Source organism: Daphnia carinata, chromosome 9 (assembly GCF_022539665.2).
Source record: "Daphnia carinata strain CSIRO-1 chromosome 9, CSIRO_AGI_Dcar_HiC_V3, whole genome shotgun sequence".
Classification (NCBI taxonomy): domain Eukaryota; kingdom Metazoa; phylum Arthropoda; class Branchiopoda; order Diplostraca; family Daphniidae; genus Daphnia; species Daphnia carinata.
In genome coordinates, this window is record NC_081339.1 from 5,461,766 (window position 1) to 5,482,598 (window position 20,833).

Genomic DNA, 20,833 nt, shown 5'->3' on the forward strand with positions numbered 1-20,833 from the left:
GGTTGGATGTCCATCACAATCGATGCATCCATTCCGCTATAAAATTGAACGATCACAGACGGAAAGAGACCGTCATTTATCGACAGCTTGTTGAGCGTAGTGATCGGGGGAAAACTCTCACCATCGTGAGGTATAGATGAGCAACGACCGAACGGAAGGAAATGAAACTCTTTGTTACGACCCATTTTGGTTGAATGGATTTGAGAGCCATGGTAACGAGCATCGAAACAAACCTCTGGCCTTTACTCGTTGGTTTGAGAATTTTTGGCTTCCACATGGGATCGAGCAAGAAAGCGAGTGATGGATCACGTTATTCCATTTGCTTGACGGTCGTCGGTTCGCTGATGGTCTTGTCGACGGTCGTGATTCATTGCACTTCGTTCGTGTGTGGCGTGATCAGATTGAAAGCCAATGGAATCGGCGCCAACGGCACTAACCTGACGACGGCCAATCTTCTCAACATTGGCATCGAGCATCTCAATTACACATGGGTCCTCATCGGAGTTCACGTCACTTTCTTCTTCGTCTCGCTGACGTCCAACTGGACAACGTTGTGGGATTCTCTGCTCTTGATAGAGAGGAATTTGAAATTGAATTCCACGTTCCACCGCAAGTGCAAGAAGAGCGTCACTATCGGATTCTGCTTTCTACTGATCGTAATCATACACATTATTAGCTAAAAGTCAAATGTTAAATGATGTTTCATTTGCAGGATTGCCTCAGTCACTTGCTCATTTCGATTCGATCGTTCTACTGGGACATGGGCGTTCTCAGCCCGTTGGCTATCGTCCTGTCCAACGTTTCACGGACGACTATCATCAGCGTGTTCCTGCTGTTCTGCGTCCTCGTGCGAGTCATCATGCTCGTCTTTCAAACGCTGAACGATCAAATTGCCCATCTAGACGAAACAGAGCAGTTCCCATCGTTGTACTTGACCAGCAGGGTCTTGAATGTTCGCTTGGAGAAATGGCGTCGGAATCACACGCTGGCCTGCGAATTGGTTGAAATGGTCAACCAGTGTTTTGGCTTCGTGATGCTCGTTACCGTTGTCAATGTTTTTGTTAGTTTCATTACGACGACGTTTGAGATTGTGCGCTCCATGCAAGACGATGCAACGATACCTGTCCTCTTCATCGTCATCTTTATTAAAAAATCCATTTTGCTCTCCATCATTATTTACGAACCTTATCGTCTACAAGCCGAGGTGAATATTTTTGAGTACCTAATTGTTCACTGTTAATGTGTGGCAATACGCAGGCTGCTCGGACCGCAGTCTCTCTTCGCAAACTTTTACCTTCCACTGCCGACATTTTGACCCAAATCAAGGTACGTTTAACAAGAGAACTTAATCTGCATGTGTCTTATGGTCCGCTTTAGTTGAATACAGTGGTGATCGAGGTAACTCACGCCGGCCCTAAAATCACGGCCATGGAATTCTTTGACGTCAATCGCAGACTTTTGCCAACCGTAAGTCTTGTTTTGTCTTGTTACGTAACGTACTTATTCTTACGTTGTCCGTTACTAAGCGTTTGATTTCCTTTGTTTCAGTTGATTGGCAGCACGTTGACGTACGTGGCTATTCTCTGTCAAGCCTCGTCAAATACCCACTCATCGTTCAAGTAACAATAACATACGTTTCATTGGTCTACGATAAACAGAATATACGATGGATACGATGGCCAAACTATAAGATTACGCTCTCCTAGCTGTCCATTAGCACTTCCATCGTTGAGAGCTTAGGCTGTTGGGCCGAATAAATCTCACGTTCGATGGAGGGCACTATGCTTCATTCATTTGTTATTGCTACTATAAAACACTCTAAACGCTAAACAAACGAGTGAGCAACGTGCAATGCACACATCGAGGATTGAGAATCTATTTGCGTTTGTTGTAACAAGAGAGCAGGCTTTTGTTGGTTACTCACAAAGATACATAGTGGCATGATGTAAAGTGTTGTCTGTGTCCAGCTGGATATAGGACTAAACATAGCTCTATTATTGGATAGAATACAAGGGGCCTGATCATCATCAAATCGTCATTTATTATAGTGCCTATAACATTTAGCAATAGCCAAACTTGTGTGTTTTTGTTCCCATTCACGGGGCGGCACCTAATAAACGTCATGAACGAATATACGATCGAACTGCGTCAATTCTCCGCTCTTAACATTTCCGATAACATTTCACAGTGTGCGTCAGTTAGGAAAGGACTGTGCATAATTCTGTTCCCCTCACATAAAAACAAAAAATCCCACTTTCAAAATGTTAAAAAGCCAACGTCAATTCTATTCCACGTTTTTCAAGCCATTAGACGTTTGGATGCGATTACTCGGCATCCAGTTAGATCCTTTTCCATCCGACCTTTTGTCAAAACGCAGAGTCGTTTGCCTATACTCTTTGAGTTTCTTGATGTTTTTTATCAACGTGTCGAGCAACTTTTATTTCACAGCAGTGACGCTCACCGCTTCACGTCTGGCCACGCCTCAGCACTCTAGAGCCTCTACAAGTAAAATTTGGAGTAGAGTTATCGATTTTGGTAGTTATAATTTTATGGCCATTGGCACACACGCGGCTCTGCTGGCTATACGGCGAAAGCCAGAATGGAAATCGTTGTGGCACAACCTGGAACAATTGGCAGCAGAACACGACCGACTTTTCTATGCCAAATGTCGTCGAGCCATTACGATTGTCCTAGTATGCCTCATAGCGGTAATTTAGCATTGGACACATCATTTTGTATTTAGCTTCATTTCTTTTATATTTTATTGTGAAAGGAAATCTTTATTGTCGTAATGAGGGCAGTTCATTTGAATGTCAAGGATGAAGAACGCCCTTTCATTTTAGTACTTGCCGACGTCATTTCCCTCCTGACTGAGATGTACGCCATCAGCGGCCTGGCATTGTTTGCCACCATTGGCTGGATAACTCACATCAAATTAGTGCTGTTTAATAGTCAGTTAAACCTAGATTTAGATCTCATCAAACACCTAGATAATCCATCCAGTCAGACAACGACGACACGGACATCGGCGGATTTAAGAAGATGGAGACGCACCTACGTGACTCTCAACGAAACAGTTTCGTATCTAGGAGAGTGTTTCGGTCCGCTCCTACTGATCTGGATTATGTACATCTTCATTAACGTCATTGCTATTTCTTTTTACCTCGTTGATGGTATCCGCAACGAACCCACTGTGGCGACTGTATCGCTTTCGGTGTTGCTCCTAGTAAGGCATTTAGTCCATCTTCTTCTTTTAGCCACCATTCCGGTTACGCTCCAGCAAGAGGTATAATATTCATGTAAAAATAAGACATTAAACTAGTTGGAACTAGACGAAGCAGTTAACCTTGTTGTTTTGCAGTTGTTGAACATATCGAAACCGTTAAGGAAAATGAGATTTAATGAACCGTTACTGCAACAACAGGTGCTCTGATTCTCTTTCGGCGTTTCGCGTTTTTTTTTCAATAAAACTATTTATTTTTACTGATAGGTGGATACCATGGTTATGGAAGTGATGCAATCGTCTACCACCATGACCGCCATGGACTTGTTCCCGGTTGATTTGACTCTTTTCCCAACGGTTAGCAGCTATTTATCGTTCAGTTTCAAACCGTTTGTAATGGCTGTTTTGTTTTTGTCAAAAAAGTTGGTAGGAACTTCTTTGACCTATTTGATAATCCTTTGGCAATTTCAAACGGGAGAACGCCAAAACAAGCTCCAATGCGAGCGAGTGAATTAACCGCCTGTGGGACATCTCTAATAAAGTATACGAAAAGATTTGATTGTGAGAAAGTGGGATAACAATTTCTTCCTATCAACAAATATGTAGCTGCTAACAAGTGTTTTCCTATTAAAACTTAAGTTCTATGTTACTTTTAAGCAATTTCATTGTTAGGCTGTCGAAATTTGAAAACCGCCCAAAAAGCGGTTGGATTGGGATTTTCCACCGCTAGATGGTGACGCTGTCTTGTATTCTTTGATGACTCATAATAAACAACGTGTGGAGAAGCAGAAGGTCACAAAAATGCCTTTGCAAGCCATTTAAGAAGATTGTGTGGAATGGCAAATAGTTTGCAAGAAAAATTGAACTACATTTGCAATCTGTTATTATTTTTCTGACGAATCTTCAACGTGCAACTACTTTCTGCCCATAATGAAACCAGTACAACAGCTAATAGGATCCACGTAGACGTATAGATACCAGAAAGGGTACCTGTTTTCAAGATACCTGTGGGCGTTGGTAAGCCGACCACATGCAGCTACGACAACTGGAAAGTGAAAGTTTCGAAATCGGCCAGACGAAAACAGTAAAAACTATTTTGTTTGTTTCTTCTCTTCTTTCTTTTTATTCTTTAATGGGCAGAGTGAGAGAGAATGTTTAAAGTTGTAAGCTTACAAACTAGCTGGAGACTGCCTTCACATTCAAATTTTACAATCAATCATCAATCCCTGTGTGCTTTTACTTTTACTACATATTGTGATATTCCCTTAAGGCACAGAATAATAGCTTTTACATGACTATTTACCAAGATTTAATCAAATGTGTTAAACATTCTCAAATCCTTCAATTTTTAAATAGGAAAATTTCTCGTTAAAAGAGAAACCTTACATCCCCCCAAATCTAAGTTCACCAAGAACACATTCTCATGGTAAACTTCAGGGTACATATAGTTGCCAAAGATAATAATAAAGAAAGCTGTTGATCCGGTTTCACGTCTCAATAGATATTCCTACAATCCGTGCACAATAAAAATGTTACAGAGTAAACTGTGCAATTACATGCGAAGAATGCCGAACGACTGATGTATTGCAGTGGCAGGTATCGGATGTTTCTGTGAAATCTATGCTCCAATTATTTTTTCTCGTTTGCACTTACGAACAAGTTATTAAATAGCCCGTAAAATTGTGTCATCTTGCGTGTTACAATTTCATCCTGGATTAGGTGCCCACCTGTGTAGTGGGTTAAAGCAATTCAGTCCCATTTTTATTTTGCCATCTGACGCAGTGTTACCTACATCATGCGTCTGTGTCGACCACGGCACCTAAAGGAGAAGAAAAAGAGAAAAAAAAGCCGGAGATCCGGAATCCTTCACCTCGTTCCGGTTGTTGTTTGACGTCACAACAAAGACGGAGAAAAAAAAATGAAAAATAAGGCAAAGAAATTCTTTTTCAACTACATGCGACACTAAGACTGGTCAAATGTGCTGGTAAGAATATTTGTACTACATAATGGAAAAGATATAGCTATTAATTTTCAAGGTGAAGAGCCGTATCCACATGGAATGTATTTTCTCCAATAATTCCAGATAATCTTTTCGACCCTGAGCATGCCACTTTGCTATAGTAAATACTAGATACTGTCAATACCTTACCTATTAGCAGTTTGTCTTAACATTTCTGGCTATAATTCGTTTAAGTTTGTTTTGTTTTTCACAGGTTTATGTGTAAATACACCTGGGTATCGTCATATCCTTGAACGTACCACCGGGTCTGTTTCATTGTCGAAGAAAATGGTTGTGTATCCCAAATGGGGACTGTTGATTGCAGTTGTATGAGTCAGCTCTAAAAGGGGTACATCCATATATATAGTTTTTTTGTTTTACCTTTTAGTTCATTCATTCATATAGGGCATGGCGTGATGTAGAGAGAGAGAGAGAAATAAAGAACCCGATTGGAAGAAAGAAAAAGAAGGACGCCAATAAGAAATTACTAGGCTAATGGTATTCAGTCACGGTCATGACCTGGTTTCTTCTCTAGGTCCGTCTCGAGCCGAGCCGTATTACCAAAAAAATTCAACGTCTGGGCTCTGGGGTTTCTGTAGTAAAACATACTGACGGCGTGTTGTCGATGATGCCCACCAGAAACTTATGTGTTTGCGAATGAAAGAAAGACTTTATCACAAAATTGCTTGAGTAATGTGATACAACATATAAAACGTTGGCCGATTTCACTTGAGGAATTGAGGTTTTGTTGGTGAAAACAACACAGTTCGAGTTTTGCTTGGTTTCTACTATAACCACCAGGTTCGCTGGTATTTGGACTTTGAATTGCAGCCGCACGGGTCTAAGCTCGACGCCACAGTGTAAACTCATCTTGTGTCAATCCACTCAACCTGTATGCCATGTTGAGAACCATTGGAAACGGACACTTCTCGTATTTTCTCCTCTTGTAAAGTTCCCTACTGTGAGTGGAGTTATTAATTTTCATCCATCGCGATTGATTTGCGCGCAGTTTAATCGTAATCTACCGAGAAATGTCTACAGAAGATGCGTTTCGAGCTGCTGTCAACATCATTCGTAGCATGCCAAAAGATGGTAGGTTTATTGAATTCTGTTTGTGTTTGTTATTGAATGACTGACGGTGGGTTTCTACAGCGCTGACCACCGCAAATTCCGTCGGCATAAAAATGAGGTCAAAATTAGCCTCCAGGTAAGAAGCACCAGATGCAAGCCTAACAGCTCCAATCTAAATAGTTTCTTCAAAGTTTACGACATTCAACTCATGCAGACCATTTTCCTTGCTAGTGATCAATATGTTGTTTTTACTGATAAGCTGTAATGTAAATATCTACAATCTGAGACTGGAGAGTAAACAGGACATTTGCTTGCTCATGTTTTGCAGGGCCGTTTCAACCTTCACCTGACTTGATGCTCCGTTTCTATGGATTATACAAGCAAGCCACGGAAGGAAAATGCAATCAACCAAAGCCATCTTTCTGGGCTGTGATCAACAAAGCAAAATGGGATGCTTGGAAATGTCTAGGAAACATGCCAAAAGAGGAGGCAATGAAGAAATATGTGGAAGAGCTCAAACAAGTATTTGTGCACTAGATCACAAATTTCTTTATTGGTCTGGTAAAAACCTATGCATTTGATTTTCTCTTCCCTAGATCATTGAAACCATGTCCTACTCTGATAGTGTGGCTAATTTTATGCATGTTCTGGGCCCTTTCTACGAGGCAGTATACGACGGACAAGAGCCCGAGAATCTGCGCCGAAACCCGTCTCCCCAGTTGTCGGAAGGGATGGACAAGGACCAACAAGAAGACGAAAGTGGCTATAGTAGTAGCATTAACGGTACCGGAGCGGAAGAAACAGGTACAGAAAATTTTCAGTTATACTAATAGTTTTCGTACACAAGGCAGTAAAGCCAGACGTCTAAAGAGACATTTTGAAAAGTAGGCGTAGCTTAAAAGGTAGGTTAAAGGAATAGATATGTTTCAGGGAAGAACAAAAAAAAAATGTATTGACCTTGAGCGAGCAGCAGGTAAGTTCTTCGTCGCAGTCTTAACTGATGGGGTTGGTTCTTTTGATGTGTGGGAGGAGCTTATAGTCTGTACATAGAGTCGACCTGGCAGAGAGATCTGTTCAGTTGTTCACCAGACATAAGGTGGTCTTTTGGATTCTAATTTCATTTTGTTTCTCTCTTTCTTTCTGTGTGTGTGCGCGTACGTGTTATTGGGTTGTGGTGATTGTGTTTGTCCACGATTCTCGTCAAGTAGAAAGCGCTGATCTGGAAACCGAGAACAACAACAAGCCGCTGGTCGTTGAGGAGGAAGACGAATCGGTGGAAGAGGAGGAAGAACCAGTTCTTGTTACCACGCTATCACCTGCCACAAGTTTGGCCTCACTTTACGCTTCTGAAAAGTTTTACAGTGATGCCGAGAGTGACGACGAGTACAAGGATCCCTTGCCCGACTTCTATCCGCAATCCAAATCGTTCCATTCGGTAAGTTTTATCCACAATGTTTGCCTAATTTTTTTTTGGTTTAATTTCTCTAGTTCGAATGTAATGTTTTCGTTCTTTTGGCAGGCCATGAATAAGTCATCCAGCGCTGATTCGGGTGAGCAGTTACACGTAACAATGGCCATTCAGCGACTTCAGGCCGACTTGCAGTCAATCAACAGCCGTCTGGAAGCGTTGGAATTACACCGGAAGGAGATGACATTGATGGACAATGGAAGGCAAGCCACTACGAAACACAGCACGGTCGAACAGGTGGGCTCGTTCGCCGTCACTTACGGTTCCATTCCCTCGGTCAACCAGCTGTCTCTGCCTGCTTGGTTTCCGTTCAAAAACGTGAATGTGGCAACCATCGCCGTCATCCTTGGTTGGCCTCTACTCGCTCAATACCTCTTTGCCCGATTACATCATCGTCATTCGGCCGTTTAAAAACAAGGGAATAGCATTAGGGAACGGCATCTGACACAAAAAATCAACACCACGACGACAACTACATCTTATGTGTTATTCTTAATACGTCTTCTAAGCCTTTTTAAAATTAAAAAAACAAAATCTTTTTTCAGATTTTCGTCCATTTTCCACAAAATGGGTGCTTCAGTTTCAATCGGGCAATTTTTCATTTAAAAAGGAAACAAATACGACACGGGAAAAGAAAGAATTTATTGACATTTTATATACATACACATTTGATATATTTTTTTTCCATGAACTTTCTTGATCGCGGATATTGAATCCCCTCGTTCCCATTGGCATCAATGCCTCTTATCCCCTTTTCACAGTTTTTATTTCATCCGCAATACTCGTGAACGCCTTACCGTTGATGGTCAATTACTGCTGGTTGTGTGTATGTGTGTGTGTGTGTCTCGATTAACGTGATGTTTTTTTTTCCTTCATATTTTTTATTCTACAAAGTACTGCACATTCGGAGTTAGTGAGAAACAGCAGCATGTGTCTACGTGTCCCCCCTCTTCCTTATATTTGTTGGGGAGAACAAAACAAAGACTAACATTTTTCAATCTTTTCCGAGATATTTCTGTGCGCCAAGCGAAAAGATTTAGATTGATTCAAACTGTTTTCCACAAAAAAAAAAGGTTCTTTAATTTTCTTCTATCAGGAGAAAAAAATCATACTCGTGTTTTTAAAATAGAAGAAGAAACATACAGTTGTAAAGGAGTTGCAATTCAACGGGGTAACTATACATAAATACACGACAGTTGTTATTATTAAAATCGTTTTGGTTTCTCTGGTTCATTTATTTTTTTCTGAGGAATGTATTTGTCCTCAAGCTATCTGAACATGGGCTCTCTCGGTTATGGTACTATTTTTCCGTGTGTGAATGTGTCTTATGTTAGTTCTGGTACCAGCGGACAGAGTGCGCTGCTATAGCGGTGAAATATTTTACCAAGGAAAGTTTCCTAGCCCGAATAAAGTCAATGTAAGTAAAACGAAATTGCTTCCTGTTTAGTATATTTAGTCGTTTCTCGTTTGTATAGTTTTTAATTTCTTCTACGGAACGGCCTGTTTAGAAGTCTTATTGCTGCTCACACGTTACGGCGATATGTTAACGACAATAAAATTACAATGAAACAGAAAATTAATACGTTAACGACGGGTCGGGTTGACACAGAAAATACGTATTGGGTTGTTGCTGGGGAATATGTAATTGGGATTATTTAGTAAAGTTCACGTACACAACGCAGTGTATATTATTACTAGCGAACAAGAGAAAACAAAATAGACACAAAGAGACAGGACAAAACGTCAATGAAAACAGTAGAACAAACCACATATCTGGATGATGATATGGGAGTGAAAGATACTGCAGTTTTGGAAGACTTTGGTTTTGCTGTCCACGTGCTCCTTAATGTGATCGGCGCACGAGTCTCGTTGTCAACATTCCCGACGATACAATGAATCACACAGCAGGTAAAAGAAACACAGAAGAACACAAAATGCATGTCAAGCACAGCTGAGCGAGAAAAATCAAGAAATTCAAACAATTCAACTTGTGCAATAGTTGTGTGATATGTTGTGCACTTTCTTGGTTATTATGATGTGTAAATTTTAACAAACCATAAGAGTCTATGCGAACAGGTAACATCATAATTATTAATGTTAAAAAAAAAAGTTAAATTAGAAGTTGTACAACAAGTCTTTAGCGCCACTTCTGGAATGCAGTGGCAATAATCATCTTTGAATGAACTCTGAACGAAAACGTGGTCTTGCAACAGAAAAAGAGTTGGGAACAAAAAAAAAATAGGAAACAATCGACTCCGGTATGTAGTAAGTCAAATTTCTGTTTTACGCATCAACTGTGCATTAAACTTAACTGTGACCATGAAACGTGACGAGAACGAGGTCAAGCCCACTTTCTCGAATGAAAGGGTTCCCAGAGTAGCAAAGGAAAAAGAATTCTAGCATTACACGCAACACATATAGATTATCCTATTATACGTGATAGCAAGGTCAGATGAAACGACTAGTTTCGGGACACCTTGACCTTTGCACGAGTGCTTGTGCTGGACAGTAACAAGGAGTGGAAATGTGGAGACATGAGATAATCTCACACAGGAAATGTGCAGTGCTTGTGCAGAGTTGTGTACGAGTGCTGAAATTCAAATTGGAAGTGCAGTGCAGAGATTACTAAGAAATACTCAAATGGAGCAATGCCTGACGTAAAACAGCTGTGTTAACATAGACAGTAGTAACGTGTAGAATGCATGCAAGTAGTATGTGCAATAATGACCACAACAAACAGTTAAGACCGTGCAACTACTTCTGATAATAAAACTATGTTCTTTTTTAGAGGTCATGGCCCAGACGGTCCATCTCATCCACCAAAAAGTCAATGTCCACCTCGGTGACAGCCTGGTTGGATATGATGCATCTGAAGAAGTTGGGCAGTTTCCCTTGGGGTTGGTAGCCGACCATAAGCGTACCAGTGGACATCATCCTTCCCTTGAGAATCGGCGTAATCTATTTGTCATGGTAAATACTTGGTTTATTAAATTTTCCCCTTATGAGTTGATAATATTTCGTCTTTCTACCTGTCCGAGGAGACGATCACGCTCTGGACCGGGAGCCATGGTGCGGAATCGTGTCGGAACGTACCAGAAACACACGTTAGTGCATTCCGGCTCGGCTACGATCAACTGGAATCGTTCGGGTCTCTGCAAAAGTCCCTCGACTAGATATTGAGTTAGCTGTACGAATCGTTCCATTTGCTTGGCAAATCCTTCCGTTCCCTACCATGTTGGAATGAAACGAAAACCATGTTCAATATTTAGTTCGTGTGCTCTTTGTCACCGCCACTTATCGGCCAGGTATGTAAAACAAACCTTGGCTCTCCAGAGCAACCAGAATTTGAAAATATCATTATGACGGCCGCATTGAATAACTTTGTCACCAGTATCATAGGTGACGTCGTAATGTTTGTCTTGCTGGAACAAGTAATCTGCACACATCCTGTTGCAGTGATACAGCAAACTCTGATTTGGAAGAGCAATCTACTTATTGGTTAATAAAATGTAGGAAAGGTAAGAATTGATTTTACATTTTGTTTGAAATGAACTGTTGAACATTGAAGCAAAACGTTCATCATTTTGTGTGGATTCCAGGTGACGGAATCGGCTCTTTGAATGCCCTCGAATTTGTACCGGAATTTCTCGGACATGAGCAGACCTCCACCCCAGGCAGCATCAATGTGGAGCCATAGGTGATGTTTTTCGCAAATGTCGGCAATCGGATTGATGGGATCGAAAGCTCCGAAAACGGTGGTACCGGCCGTGGCCGTCACTAGGAACGGGATTTTACCATCGGCGATGCTCTTGAGGACGAGACGTTCCAGTTCTTCCGGAATCATTTGACCCCTTTCGTTGCACGGAACGCTAATGCAATTATCAGTGCCTAGTCCAGAAGCAGCTGCCGCACTCATCATCGAAAAATGGCTCTAAAAATGTAATAAAATTTATTTCTTTTCTAAGTTGGTGTAAAGATTATTCTTTTGTTGCTACTTACGTGTTCTGAGGTGAACATGGCCAGAGGACCGGGCAGCGACTGGAGTCCTTCACTTTTGACTCGTGGGTATTTGCGGTAGCGAGCGGCCAGAACGGCGTACAAGTTGGATATAGTTCCACCTGCGCGTTCAATTTCATTTTTTTACGTCGTTTCAGATAAAGATATTATAGTTTAATTTTACCAGGTGCAAGAATAGAGTCGCCGCCTTTGTAGCCGATGATTTCCCTCATCTTTTTCAGCGTCATGTGCTCCATGAGGATGAAAACGGGCGAGATCTCGTAGGTGAACATGTTGGTGTTGGCCGTGGCCGTCAGCCACTCGCCCGCCATGGAAATGACGTCAACACCATTGGATAGTTGGTTGAAAAAACGCGGGTGACCTATTTGCCATTTCGAAAAATCGCCCCCAAAACAAAAAGGTGATGACATTGAAAAAGTTTTCTGTTAAATCTAATTGAAATTCCAAATGTAAATAAATCTAGGAGCTGTCGGATCACAATTCCCTTCTGGCGGAATGGAAAATCCTTTTCAAGAACAGCAGATAACACGCCAATGGTTATAGATGCGGATGAAACCTGTCATCAACATGTTCCCAGGACAATTCGCTACCACATCCTATTTACCATACCATTTGGGTGAGGCATTATTTTTCTTTTTCACTTTCTTTATCTTCTTTTTTTTTTAGAGGGGAAAAGCTTTTTAGAAAAAAAAAAAAGTCGTGGTGGTAGATATGTCTGCGTCATACATTTTTTTAGGAGGGGGGTACTTGGCGAAAGGGCTTGGCAAACGCGGGAATAAGGCGGGAAAAGGTCCCTCGTAAGATGTGGGGAGAAAAAAAATGGGGTCGAATGTCATCGGCACGCGCTCATCCACACCCTGGCCATATCATTGCACAAAAGAATATATATGAGAGAGAAAGAGAGGGCTGGCTCCTACCCCATAATTCATCGAGAAATATGTCGGCCGCAGTATGTGTGTTTATCCCGGCAAATATCTTTTTGAGGGTCTCTCTGCCCACGAGCCATAGCATTTAACCTTTTTATATTTCCATCTTTGAGCGGGGAGCCAGGAAAAATACCACAGACTCTCTCTCCCCACTTCAACATCGAGCTGGCAACGAAAAGTATCGTTCGGGAATAATAGGCGAAATGAGTGCCTGCGTCCATTTATCACGCGCTAATAAAAGGAAGGTGTCAACTCCAGAAAATTGAGACACTTTTACGTATCTGGTTGCGTTTGAGGACGGGGGGAGGTAATCGTTTGCGAAAATAAAAAGTTTAGGGTTTTCGGGGTTTAGTAAAATAGAATTGACATCAAACGTATCTGCCCGTCATTTAATGGGAATCGAACGGGCGAAGGAAATGTAATTTTTCTTTTGTGTTTAGTGATTTTTCGTCTGGCTATCATCATCTCCAACAAAACACGTTGATGGACGTTCAGCAGGGCGTAGTGGCAGCGATATTGGTTCTCTAAACTGGCGCAATTGGTCATCTCGCCGACCCGTTATGGCAATCTGTTACCCTCTTTCATCTCTCTGCGTATTGCTGGAGCGAAACGATCGACCCATTAACATCCTGCCAGATTCTAACGCAAAGTAATAACAAACGGCGTACAACAATGACGTAGGTCTCCCTTCTTCTCTTTTATTTTTACTCTGTAGATTTGATTTGTTGACCTCCAGTCGAAACTTTTGTCTAAAATTCCTTGGACAGCGCAGAGAAGAAAAGAAAACTTTTGGCTTTTCTTTTTTTCTCTTTTGGTGCTTTTGTTTGCGTGTTGTTTTGTGATGGGCTTTTGACATTCTCATCTCCCATTCTCCGTGTATTAATGATTTCTATAGAGATAGGTACAAGAGGGTGGAGTGAGACTTGCTGTATTGCTATTGTGTTGGCGCCTGCCCTTACCCCAAATCCGAGAGAGTGTGTGGGCAGATCAATCTCTCGATTTGTGATCCCCCTCTCTATACTCTCACTTTACTTGTAATAATAATAATACTCTCTTCTTTTTTTTTCTTTTTCATGTATGGTGAAGGAAATCCATTGGACTTGTTTTCTCTTTGATCGAAGGATCTTGTAGGAGGGAAAAAGAGAGGCTCAACCTACTGACATCTCCCTCTCCTTTTTTTTTCTAGTATAACTTTCAATAATGTGTTGTATACGTCATCGAGCTGTCGCTCACTTTTTTTCTTCTTCTATTCAACACTTAAAAGAAGAAAAAAAAGGCACATACGGCATGAACAGCCTTTACTACTCCTAGCCTCTTACTCCGGGAGCAATCCGCGTGTGACGGTACGCAGCTGTTGGCGCTGGCGGGGGGTGACAGACGGACCCGCGATCCGTCTTGAAACTACCACGTCAAGCGGAAGACAAAGGAAATGGATCAAATCGTTATGACGTGAAAAGGGATCACGAGAAAATCTATCAGTTGAATTTGTTCGTCGTGTAAGGCACATACGTTTTATTATAATATTTGTTTTATTTAAATGTTTTTCCCGTTTTAAATAGTTGGCCGCCCTTGAAAGAAGGATCGATGCGCAAATATTCGTCAGAATTGCATCGAGCTGCTCGAGATGAGAAAAGAAGGAGCCAATCGAACGAATAGCAGCTGCCTCCTACCCCGTTTCGGCTCTGCAGAGGCGGAGTAGGAAGACGATGAAACCGCCGAACGCAACTTTTCCATCAAAAACGCGCACCCATCGAGGCTCGGAATATTATTCACACATATCAAAGTGGATGGGGGGATAAAAAGAGAAAAACAAGACAAATTCTATTGGGAGTGTGCTGGCGGCGCGTATATTAAAATGCTACCATATGGTGCCTTTCCCTAAGCGATCCTTCATTACTCGAAAATAATTTTGAAAATTGATTTTCCATATTTCAGATTTGGGGAGTTGAACCGGCTATAGCGGATTGGCCATCAAGTCAAACAGCCATTACACCGACTATTTATGGAGGATGGCAGCGATAAGAAGGTGCAGGGGAATATCCTGAAACATCCACTTCATTTCCTCTCTGAAACTCGTTTGGTACCTCTCTCCCCCTTACCAACTGACACGCCATTTCCATCGAATGGAACAAGGAGAAACGTGTGTACTTCCGTTTGACATCAGCGGTCGTCTCTATCGTACCACAAACCCACGTAAGTTTTGCTATCAATGTTATTTCATCCGTCGCATTGGCCCCACTTCTCATTGACGTCCCATCAGGCCAGTCCCCCGTTGCCATTTGTTTTTCTTTTACATTAGGTTCGTTTTGCTTGCGTACAAAAAGAAGGTTTTATTTTATTTGGATGTGTCTTAGCTTGTTTGAGTTGCGGCTAATTGGATGGGTATATCACTAGTCGTAATCTATAGCTATTCATTCATTTCAATCTTGTTTGTAGCTCCGGGATTTAGTGAGACTGCAAGAGAGAGGCTTTACTGCAGATGGACACTTGGACCCCGTCGGGGGTGTCTAGAAACTAAGGACAAATAACAATCCAGCGCGTAATGAGAGAAAAGAAAAGTAAACACCACAAAGAGGAGTAGGGGGAGAAGGGTGTTGAGGAAAAGGCTTATTTATAAAAGAATGCCACCCCTTAGCCAAAGTAATAGTAGCCTTTCCCCCCCTCCGCCCTTCGTCTTCCATTTTTATTCCATTACAGATCGGCATACTCGCAACGCATCCCTTGATCCAGATATAGAACAGCGTATTTTCTTGTTTTCTCATACAGCCGAATGAATAAGGCTCATTGATCTCGTCTAGACCCTGCAAAAGTCTCCTTTTTTTCTTTCTGTATCCTACACGGGGTGTCATTAACTATTTGTTGTGTTGTCTTCTTTCTATGACGATCGATGGAATTCGTTCGAGATTTGGCTGCCGTGATTTGCCTTAGTCAAACAATAAGGTTGATGTCAAAATTTACTAGCTGGATCAAGTTGTGCTTGTACCCACTCGCAAAACAGAAGGGAAGTTTTCATTTTCACCCATTGATGCAGAAACATAAAGAAGACACATTGAAATCCTCTTGATCCCGAACGCGCGCCCCCCTTCCTCTACTCCCGCAAGGCTTTCATTCCGGCCCTCTTCTGAATGTCTTTTCTATTCAACCAAATCCAAGTTGTCTATATAGCGAGAGTCATTTCTATATATATATTTAGGCAGCCATCATCATTCTCTTGTTTAAAAGGGCAAACGGCAGAGAAACAAAAGAATTTAGTGAACAGTCATGCAAACAAACAAAAAAATGGGGGATTGAAGACAAGACGAATAGAAATATGTTGGCATATCTAACTCGAATTGTACGTTACTTGACGTTTTCCAATGCCAAAAACTTTGTATTGAAAGGATTGGCGGTAGCCCGAGCGGAATTAATCCCTTGTCGTATTATTTTAATGGAACTAAATCCGTGCCCGTTTTCGTGACATGCATTTTGAAGGAATTGCGCCGTTGTGCTTGTGTTTAAAATGAAATTTGATTTATCAATCTGACCTGTTTTCACTTGGTAGGTTAAAGTGTCGCGACAGTCGGCCAACAGCTGGTCAATATTCTTGGGCTGGTTAGGCAGCGTCAAATCGAGAATTTCCAACAGTTGCTCCGGGTGGTGAAAGTCCAAGATTTTGCTCGATCGGTCGAACGTCTTGTGCAAAAAATCCATCAAGATTTCCGTCATCCGGTTGAGGAACTCTCTCGTCTCTGGCTCGCCATCCCCGGCCAGTGGTAGCAGATCTACGTCAGAGGTAAATAGTGGCGTTATTTTTTCAAATCTCTAAACGAATTATCTTTTAAGTAAGTTGAAGGGCCTGTTAGGAGAAAATCAAATTTCCTGTTTTCCCACGTCGATCGATAAATATCCATCCCATTTATTATTATTTTTTTCTATTTGCGGCTGGTCGTGTGATTTGAGATTGATTGAAATGATAACTAAGAATATTAATGCCTCTGTCTCTCCCCCCCCTCTGTTTCTTCGTCGATAGAAACAGGCCATTTCAACTCTGATGTGCCGTGATCCCATCTCGCTCTTCAGCGTTTGTTATCCTAGATGAGCGTAGTGATTTTAAACGTAGTAACCCAGCCCGTGATCTCGAAAATCAGGATCATTTTAATGTTCGGTTTTATTTATTTTTTTTAACGCATTCAATTTAATCATTCCTGTTTTATGGATTCCGGACGGATGCGTACCAATCAATCATTTAAGAAAAACAACGGGTGGCATCGTAGAAAAAATAGACATGGATGAGGGCGGGCAAAGGCAAACAGAACACGAGAGGCAATTTGAATAATAATTTGGCCGAGTTAGAGTGACAACAAGGAATGGCAACGATATTCTTGGCCGTCTGCTTATTTACCAGTTGTAAAGAGAAAGCCCTTCTGGTTAGTGACGATACCGAAAGCTGTTGTCAACACGCACAAAGGAGGGCGGCTTTTCGGCATACATTAAACGGCGGGATGACAGACAGCCTGGCTCCGTGATTCATTTTCACAATTCGTCCTCATTTTTTATTTTCCTCAAAAAAGATACTCTGTCTACGACGAAATTCGATTTTTTCATTTCGACAAATATTGAGAAGAAGAATAAAAGAGCTAATCGATTGTCGTGAGATGCAACTATGCAATACCTACGATCCCTTTGCCCCAACGCCATTCCTCTCCTCGTTGACTCGTGGCACAAATTGACTAAATAGATGTTCAACATCCAGGAAAGGAATGCCAATATATGTTGAGGGCCAAAACATTTCACAATGCAACAAGAAAACACCCCCCCCCCCCCTACCCATAACGCGCTCCTTTCCAAATCGACATCACAATAGTAATACATGTATACGTCTGCCGAATGGATGTGCACATCTATCTATCTGTTTTGCTGCTATAGTCGTCGAAGTAGTAACCCCCTCCTCCTTGCTGCTGGATGCATTGTGTCAGTCATATCATCCTCAAAAACGGGATACACCGGGGGGAGGGAAATTGAGATCGTGGGGGGGGGGGGAAGGCCGGCTTCGCATGCGAGCACCAGCTTGTGCATTCTTCACTTTAATTACACGAAACTACAAAGAGGGAAATAATCAATGCTTCGGCGTTTCGTTCTCTCTTTACCCCCCCCCCTGCCCCATCATATCCTCAACATTTCTATATATTTCTTTTTCAATTTTCATTTCGTTTTTGTTAGGAAGGGAAGCAGCCCGAAATTGTAATATGCGTCCAACAATTTTACAACAACAACAACAAGATGCAAAGATTTATTATGACATAATTGTTTTTTCTTTAGATATCGTAAAGGGGAAAATCAGGCCGCCTGCCATTCTTACGAAGTTAAACTATGGAAACATATTGGAATTGGTTGGAATGATTTAACAAAACAAACATTTTCTACTGATAATGATTAAAATCTAATTTTTTCAAATAGAAATGATTTGAGAAACTTACCGGAGTAGTAGAGAGAGCCAATATCTTTGGCCAAACGACGAGGATTTCCTTGTTCATCCTGGACGGACATTTTCGCAATTGCAAATTGGCAATATGGAAGGTATCAAATATTTGTCTTCAATTTAGCCCTTTAATAATAATTTTTAAAAACCTATGCGACGGAAGCTTTGGCCGACCGATGGATGCGCAGCCGTTGCTTCACCTTCCTTTTATACCCATTTACCCAACCTCTTGGTTTTTCTTCCCGTCCCTCTGGATGCTGATGGATGCTGCTAGATGTACTGGAGACTGCTGCGCATGTTGAACTTTTGAAGAGGGTAGGAGGAGTTTCCTCTCGTCGTCTCCACCAGTCACGACGTTAACATCTAGCCGACATCCCCTCCTCCACCATCAAGAAAGGAGGAAGAGATCACGGACGTGTAGAGATTCCCGTTCTTGGCTCCGACCAATCCTCTTTTCAATAAGAGTGACAAGAAGTAAGATTTGTGTCCTGTTTTTTTCTTTTCTATAATTGGGAATTGTTTCTTTATTTGCCATAAGGATATTAATGTTTTATAGCTTTGAAGCAACCGATTTCACCTTGTCCGCGTGACCGATAGATAATAGTTTCTCCTCGTGTAAATAGTAGAAGCCTATAGGTGATTAAATGGAGGCCCATAAATCACACGTATATTTTCAGCTTACTAAATCTCGAAATGGCATGTTAAGGGAACCTACGCATCCATTGTGGGAGTTTATGGTGGACGGTTGTTCGAATTCATATGTTGGAGGGGGGAGGGACTAGGAAATAGGAAAGAGGCGAAGCTAACATGCGTGAAACAGCTGGGCACCATCACAGGATCATCGCTCAGCACGTTCTCTCCCCACCTCGAATGCATCGCAATATATTCTGTAAAGTCTTCTCGTAGTATTTGATAGATTTATAGAAACCATATTTGGGGGGAGGGTGGATGTGACGTAGACATCCAAGCCATTGTCAGGGTAGGAAGGGTTGCAGCGCCAGATTCCACACGATCTAATTAATTCTCCATCGTGATATGCATGTGCCCGTAATTACAGCAGCAGCTACTATTCAAATTGAAGTTGTAAAGTTTTCATTTGTCTGCAAACTTGGAGAGAAGACTTTTGTGACGTCAGACCCAATTTTTGCGTTTCATTTCGGTTCTGAAAATGAGTTTGGCCGTACGAAATTTTTCAATAATTTTCATTCAAACATCTCAGCCTTTGAATTGTGCAATCTCGAATCGATGTATTTGCTGCTAATATTTCTACATTTAAGAACATTCGTCGACCTACTGAATCACCGTCTCCATTTCTTCTCGTCGATGGCAAATTCGATCAAACTCGTAAAAAGGTCAATTATAAACTAAGCAATACGTTCCAATTTCAAGTTTAATTTTATTATTTTTTCTTTTTTTATATGTAAAATATTAAAAGAGATGCGGTTTCATCGGGAAATGTCACTGGCGTCGGATTGGAACTAACTCGCAATTGCATAAAACTCCACCGTCCCCCGTCCTGCAGAGATCGAGGCAAAGCTGGGCCCAATCACGGGTCGTTGATGTTGTCATTTCAGCACGAGGTACTGATCCATCTTGGAATTCCATCCAACGAGAAAAATTCAATTCGAATTTGACGACTTAACTGGTGAGTAATTTTTTTTTATATAAGTTATTTACCTATAGAACGGGCGGCGATCGAATTAGCGTGCACGGCAATTAATGTGGTGACCATCAAAATGGCGATGATGCAATTCACGTTAAATTTCATTTTCTCAATTAAATTTGCGTGTATCAACGAATTTATCCCCTGACTAGGATTTAATGGCTCTACGTTTAAGATCAATATGTTTTGTTATAGAACATCCAAGGTAACTGTTATAGGTTTTGATTGCCATTAGAGGATAAACTTACCTCGTTGTATTAAAACGTTGAGTGAGGCAGGTATTGCGTTCTGTTTGGAAGCGAATCAACAATTGAATTGCAGTTGATTGAGAAAGTGGTCCTTTATGGCTCCCGGTTTGACTTTGGGCCATAAAAGGCTAATAGATCACTTGAACCTTGTTGTCTTATCGAGTTCACAAACGTATGCGCGTCACACCGTTACAAAGCTTTTTCGACTTTACCAGCAATTACGCGACGGTTTTATAACAATAATCTCTTCTTCTTTAACCCTTGATAAGGACTTATTTGTTTGTTTCTTTCCGTTCTAAAGCTATTCGACAAATTATTAAATATCGCGTTAGTCTGTGCAGTGTGTTCACACGTGTATTGCACTGCGCATTCAAAACTCTGTGCAAATACGTGATACACGCCCGTGAGCTAAGCGTCACTCATCCCAATACCAGATAGGCCTATACTCGCTTTTAAGTGTTTTGACTGTTAAGTAGATAAGTGAAGAGGCCGCCGTGATGTCTGAGCCTTTGATCCGAAATAACGCGTTTTCAATAGCAAAGTCTTACAAGAGCGTGAGTTTTAAACATAAACATTCAAGAAGATATGAAGTCTGCACGAGAAAGATTTTGTTGTTGCTGATAAACATCGATCAATGATCGATCACAAATTTTTTGGTGCTCGTATTGAAATTTTTGTTGAAATAAAGGGTGGGGGATATTGATTGATTGTAGAACACAAGTGAACTGATTAAGTAGCTAATTGGATAAACACTTGGCAG

General features: G+C 41.4%; 3 protein-coding genes and 1 long non-coding RNA gene across 6 annotated transcripts; 2 read left to right on the forward strand and 2 right to left on the reverse strand.

Moving 5' to 3' along the window:
- Window positions 1-209: 209 nt before the first annotated feature.
- On the forward strand, window positions 210-1,659 carry LOC130688594 (uncharacterized). The gene is made up of 5 exons (XM_057511587.1): window positions 210-656; window positions 713-1,204; window positions 1,258-1,326; window positions 1,378-1,467; window positions 1,549-1,659. Exons 1-5 carry the CDS (start codon window positions 210-212, stop codon window positions 1,621-1,623), a joined length of 1,173 nt encoding a protein of 390 aa, XP_057367570.1. The 3' UTR covers window positions 1,624-1,659.
- Window positions 1,660-5,518: 3,859 nt separating this feature from the next.
- LOC130688599 (acyl-CoA-binding domain-containing protein 5-like) lies at window positions 5,519-8,972 on the forward strand. 3 transcript variants are annotated; one of them, XM_057511593.2, is made up of 5 exons: window positions 5,519-6,314; window positions 6,622-6,815; window positions 6,890-7,097; window positions 7,499-7,728; window positions 7,813-8,972. In XM_057511593.2, exons 1-5 carry the CDS (start codon window positions 6,254-6,256, stop codon window positions 8,170-8,172), a joined length of 1,053 nt encoding a protein of 350 aa, XP_057367576.1. In that variant the 5' UTR covers window positions 5,519-6,253; the 3' UTR covers window positions 8,173-8,972. The 3 variants fall into 3 exon arrangements, with proteins under 3 accessions (XP_057367576.1, XP_057367579.1, XP_059352877.1); XM_057511596.2 differs by having other exon boundaries at window positions 5,528-6,314; window positions 7,502-7,728; XM_059496894.1 differs by lacking the exon at window positions 5,519-6,314 and adding an exon at window positions 6,315-6,429.
- Window positions 8,973-9,193: 221 nt separating this feature from the next.
- Window positions 9,194-18,330, reverse strand: LOC130688590 (glutamate decarboxylase-like). Its single transcript, XM_057511581.2, has 8 exons — window positions 18,161-18,330; window positions 16,229-16,465; window positions 11,942-12,139; window positions 11,761-11,879; window positions 11,297-11,692; window positions 11,082-11,231; window positions 10,791-10,988; window positions 9,194-10,719 (listed from the first exon to the last, which is right to left on the reverse strand). The coding sequence occupies exons 1-8, from the start codon at window positions 18,228-18,230 to the stop codon at window positions 10,546-10,548; spliced, it is 1,542 nt and encodes a 513-aa protein (XP_057367564.1). The 5' UTR covers window positions 18,231-18,330; the 3' UTR covers window positions 9,194-10,545.
- A 1,243-nt stretch (window positions 18,331-19,573) lies between these two features.
- Window positions 19,574-20,181, reverse strand: LOC130688610 (uncharacterized). The gene is made up of 3 exons (XR_009000459.2): window positions 20,074-20,181; window positions 19,840-19,989; window positions 19,574-19,754 (listed from the first exon to the last, which is right to left on the reverse strand). It is a non-coding gene; the product is annotated as an uncharacterized LOC130688610 (long non-coding RNA).
- Window positions 20,182-20,833: the final 652 nt, after the last annotated feature.

What these genes read in the sequence shown, in the direction of transcription:
- LOC130688599 (XM_057511593.2), top strand. Translation starts at nt 6,254, where the DNA reads ATGTCTACAGAAGATGCGTTTCGAGCTGCTGTCAACATCATTCGTAGC. An exon ending in TCGTAGCATGCCAAAAGATG is followed by an intron (nt 6,315 to 6,621) that starts GTAGGTTTATTG and finishes CATGTTTTGCAG; the next exon opens with GGCCGTTTCAACCTTCACCT. An exon ending in TACCGGAGCGGAAGAAACAG is followed by an intron (nt 7,098 to 7,498) that starts GTACAGAAAATT and finishes ATTCTCGTCAAG; the next exon opens with TAGAAAGCGCTGATCTGGAA.
- LOC130688590 (XM_057511581.2), bottom strand. Translation starts at nt 18,230, where the DNA reads ATGTCCGTCCAGGATGAACAAGGAAATCCTCGTCGTTTGGCCAAAGAT. An exon ending in GGTTGCTCTGGAGAGCCAAG is followed by an intron (nt 10,989 to 11,081) that starts GTTTGTTTTACA and finishes CCAACATGGTAG; the next exon opens with GGAACGGAAGGATTTGCCAA. An exon ending in GTGATCGTCTCCTCGGACAG is followed by an intron (nt 10,720 to 10,790) that starts GTAGAAAGACGA and finishes CATGACAAATAG; the next exon opens with ATTACGCCGATTCTCAAGGG.
- LOC130688594 (XM_057511587.1), top strand. Translation starts at nt 210, where the DNA reads ATGGTAACGAGCATCGAAACAAACCTCTGGCCTTTACTCGTTGGTTTG. An exon ending in ACATTTTGACCCAAATCAAG is followed by an intron (nt 1,327 to 1,377) that starts GTACGTTTAACA and finishes GGTCCGCTTTAG; the next exon opens with TTGAATACAGTGGTGATCGA. An exon ending in ATCGCAGACTTTTGCCAACC is followed by an intron (nt 1,468 to 1,548) that starts GTAAGTCTTGTT and finishes CCTTTGTTTCAG; the next exon opens with TTGATTGGCAGCACGTTGAC.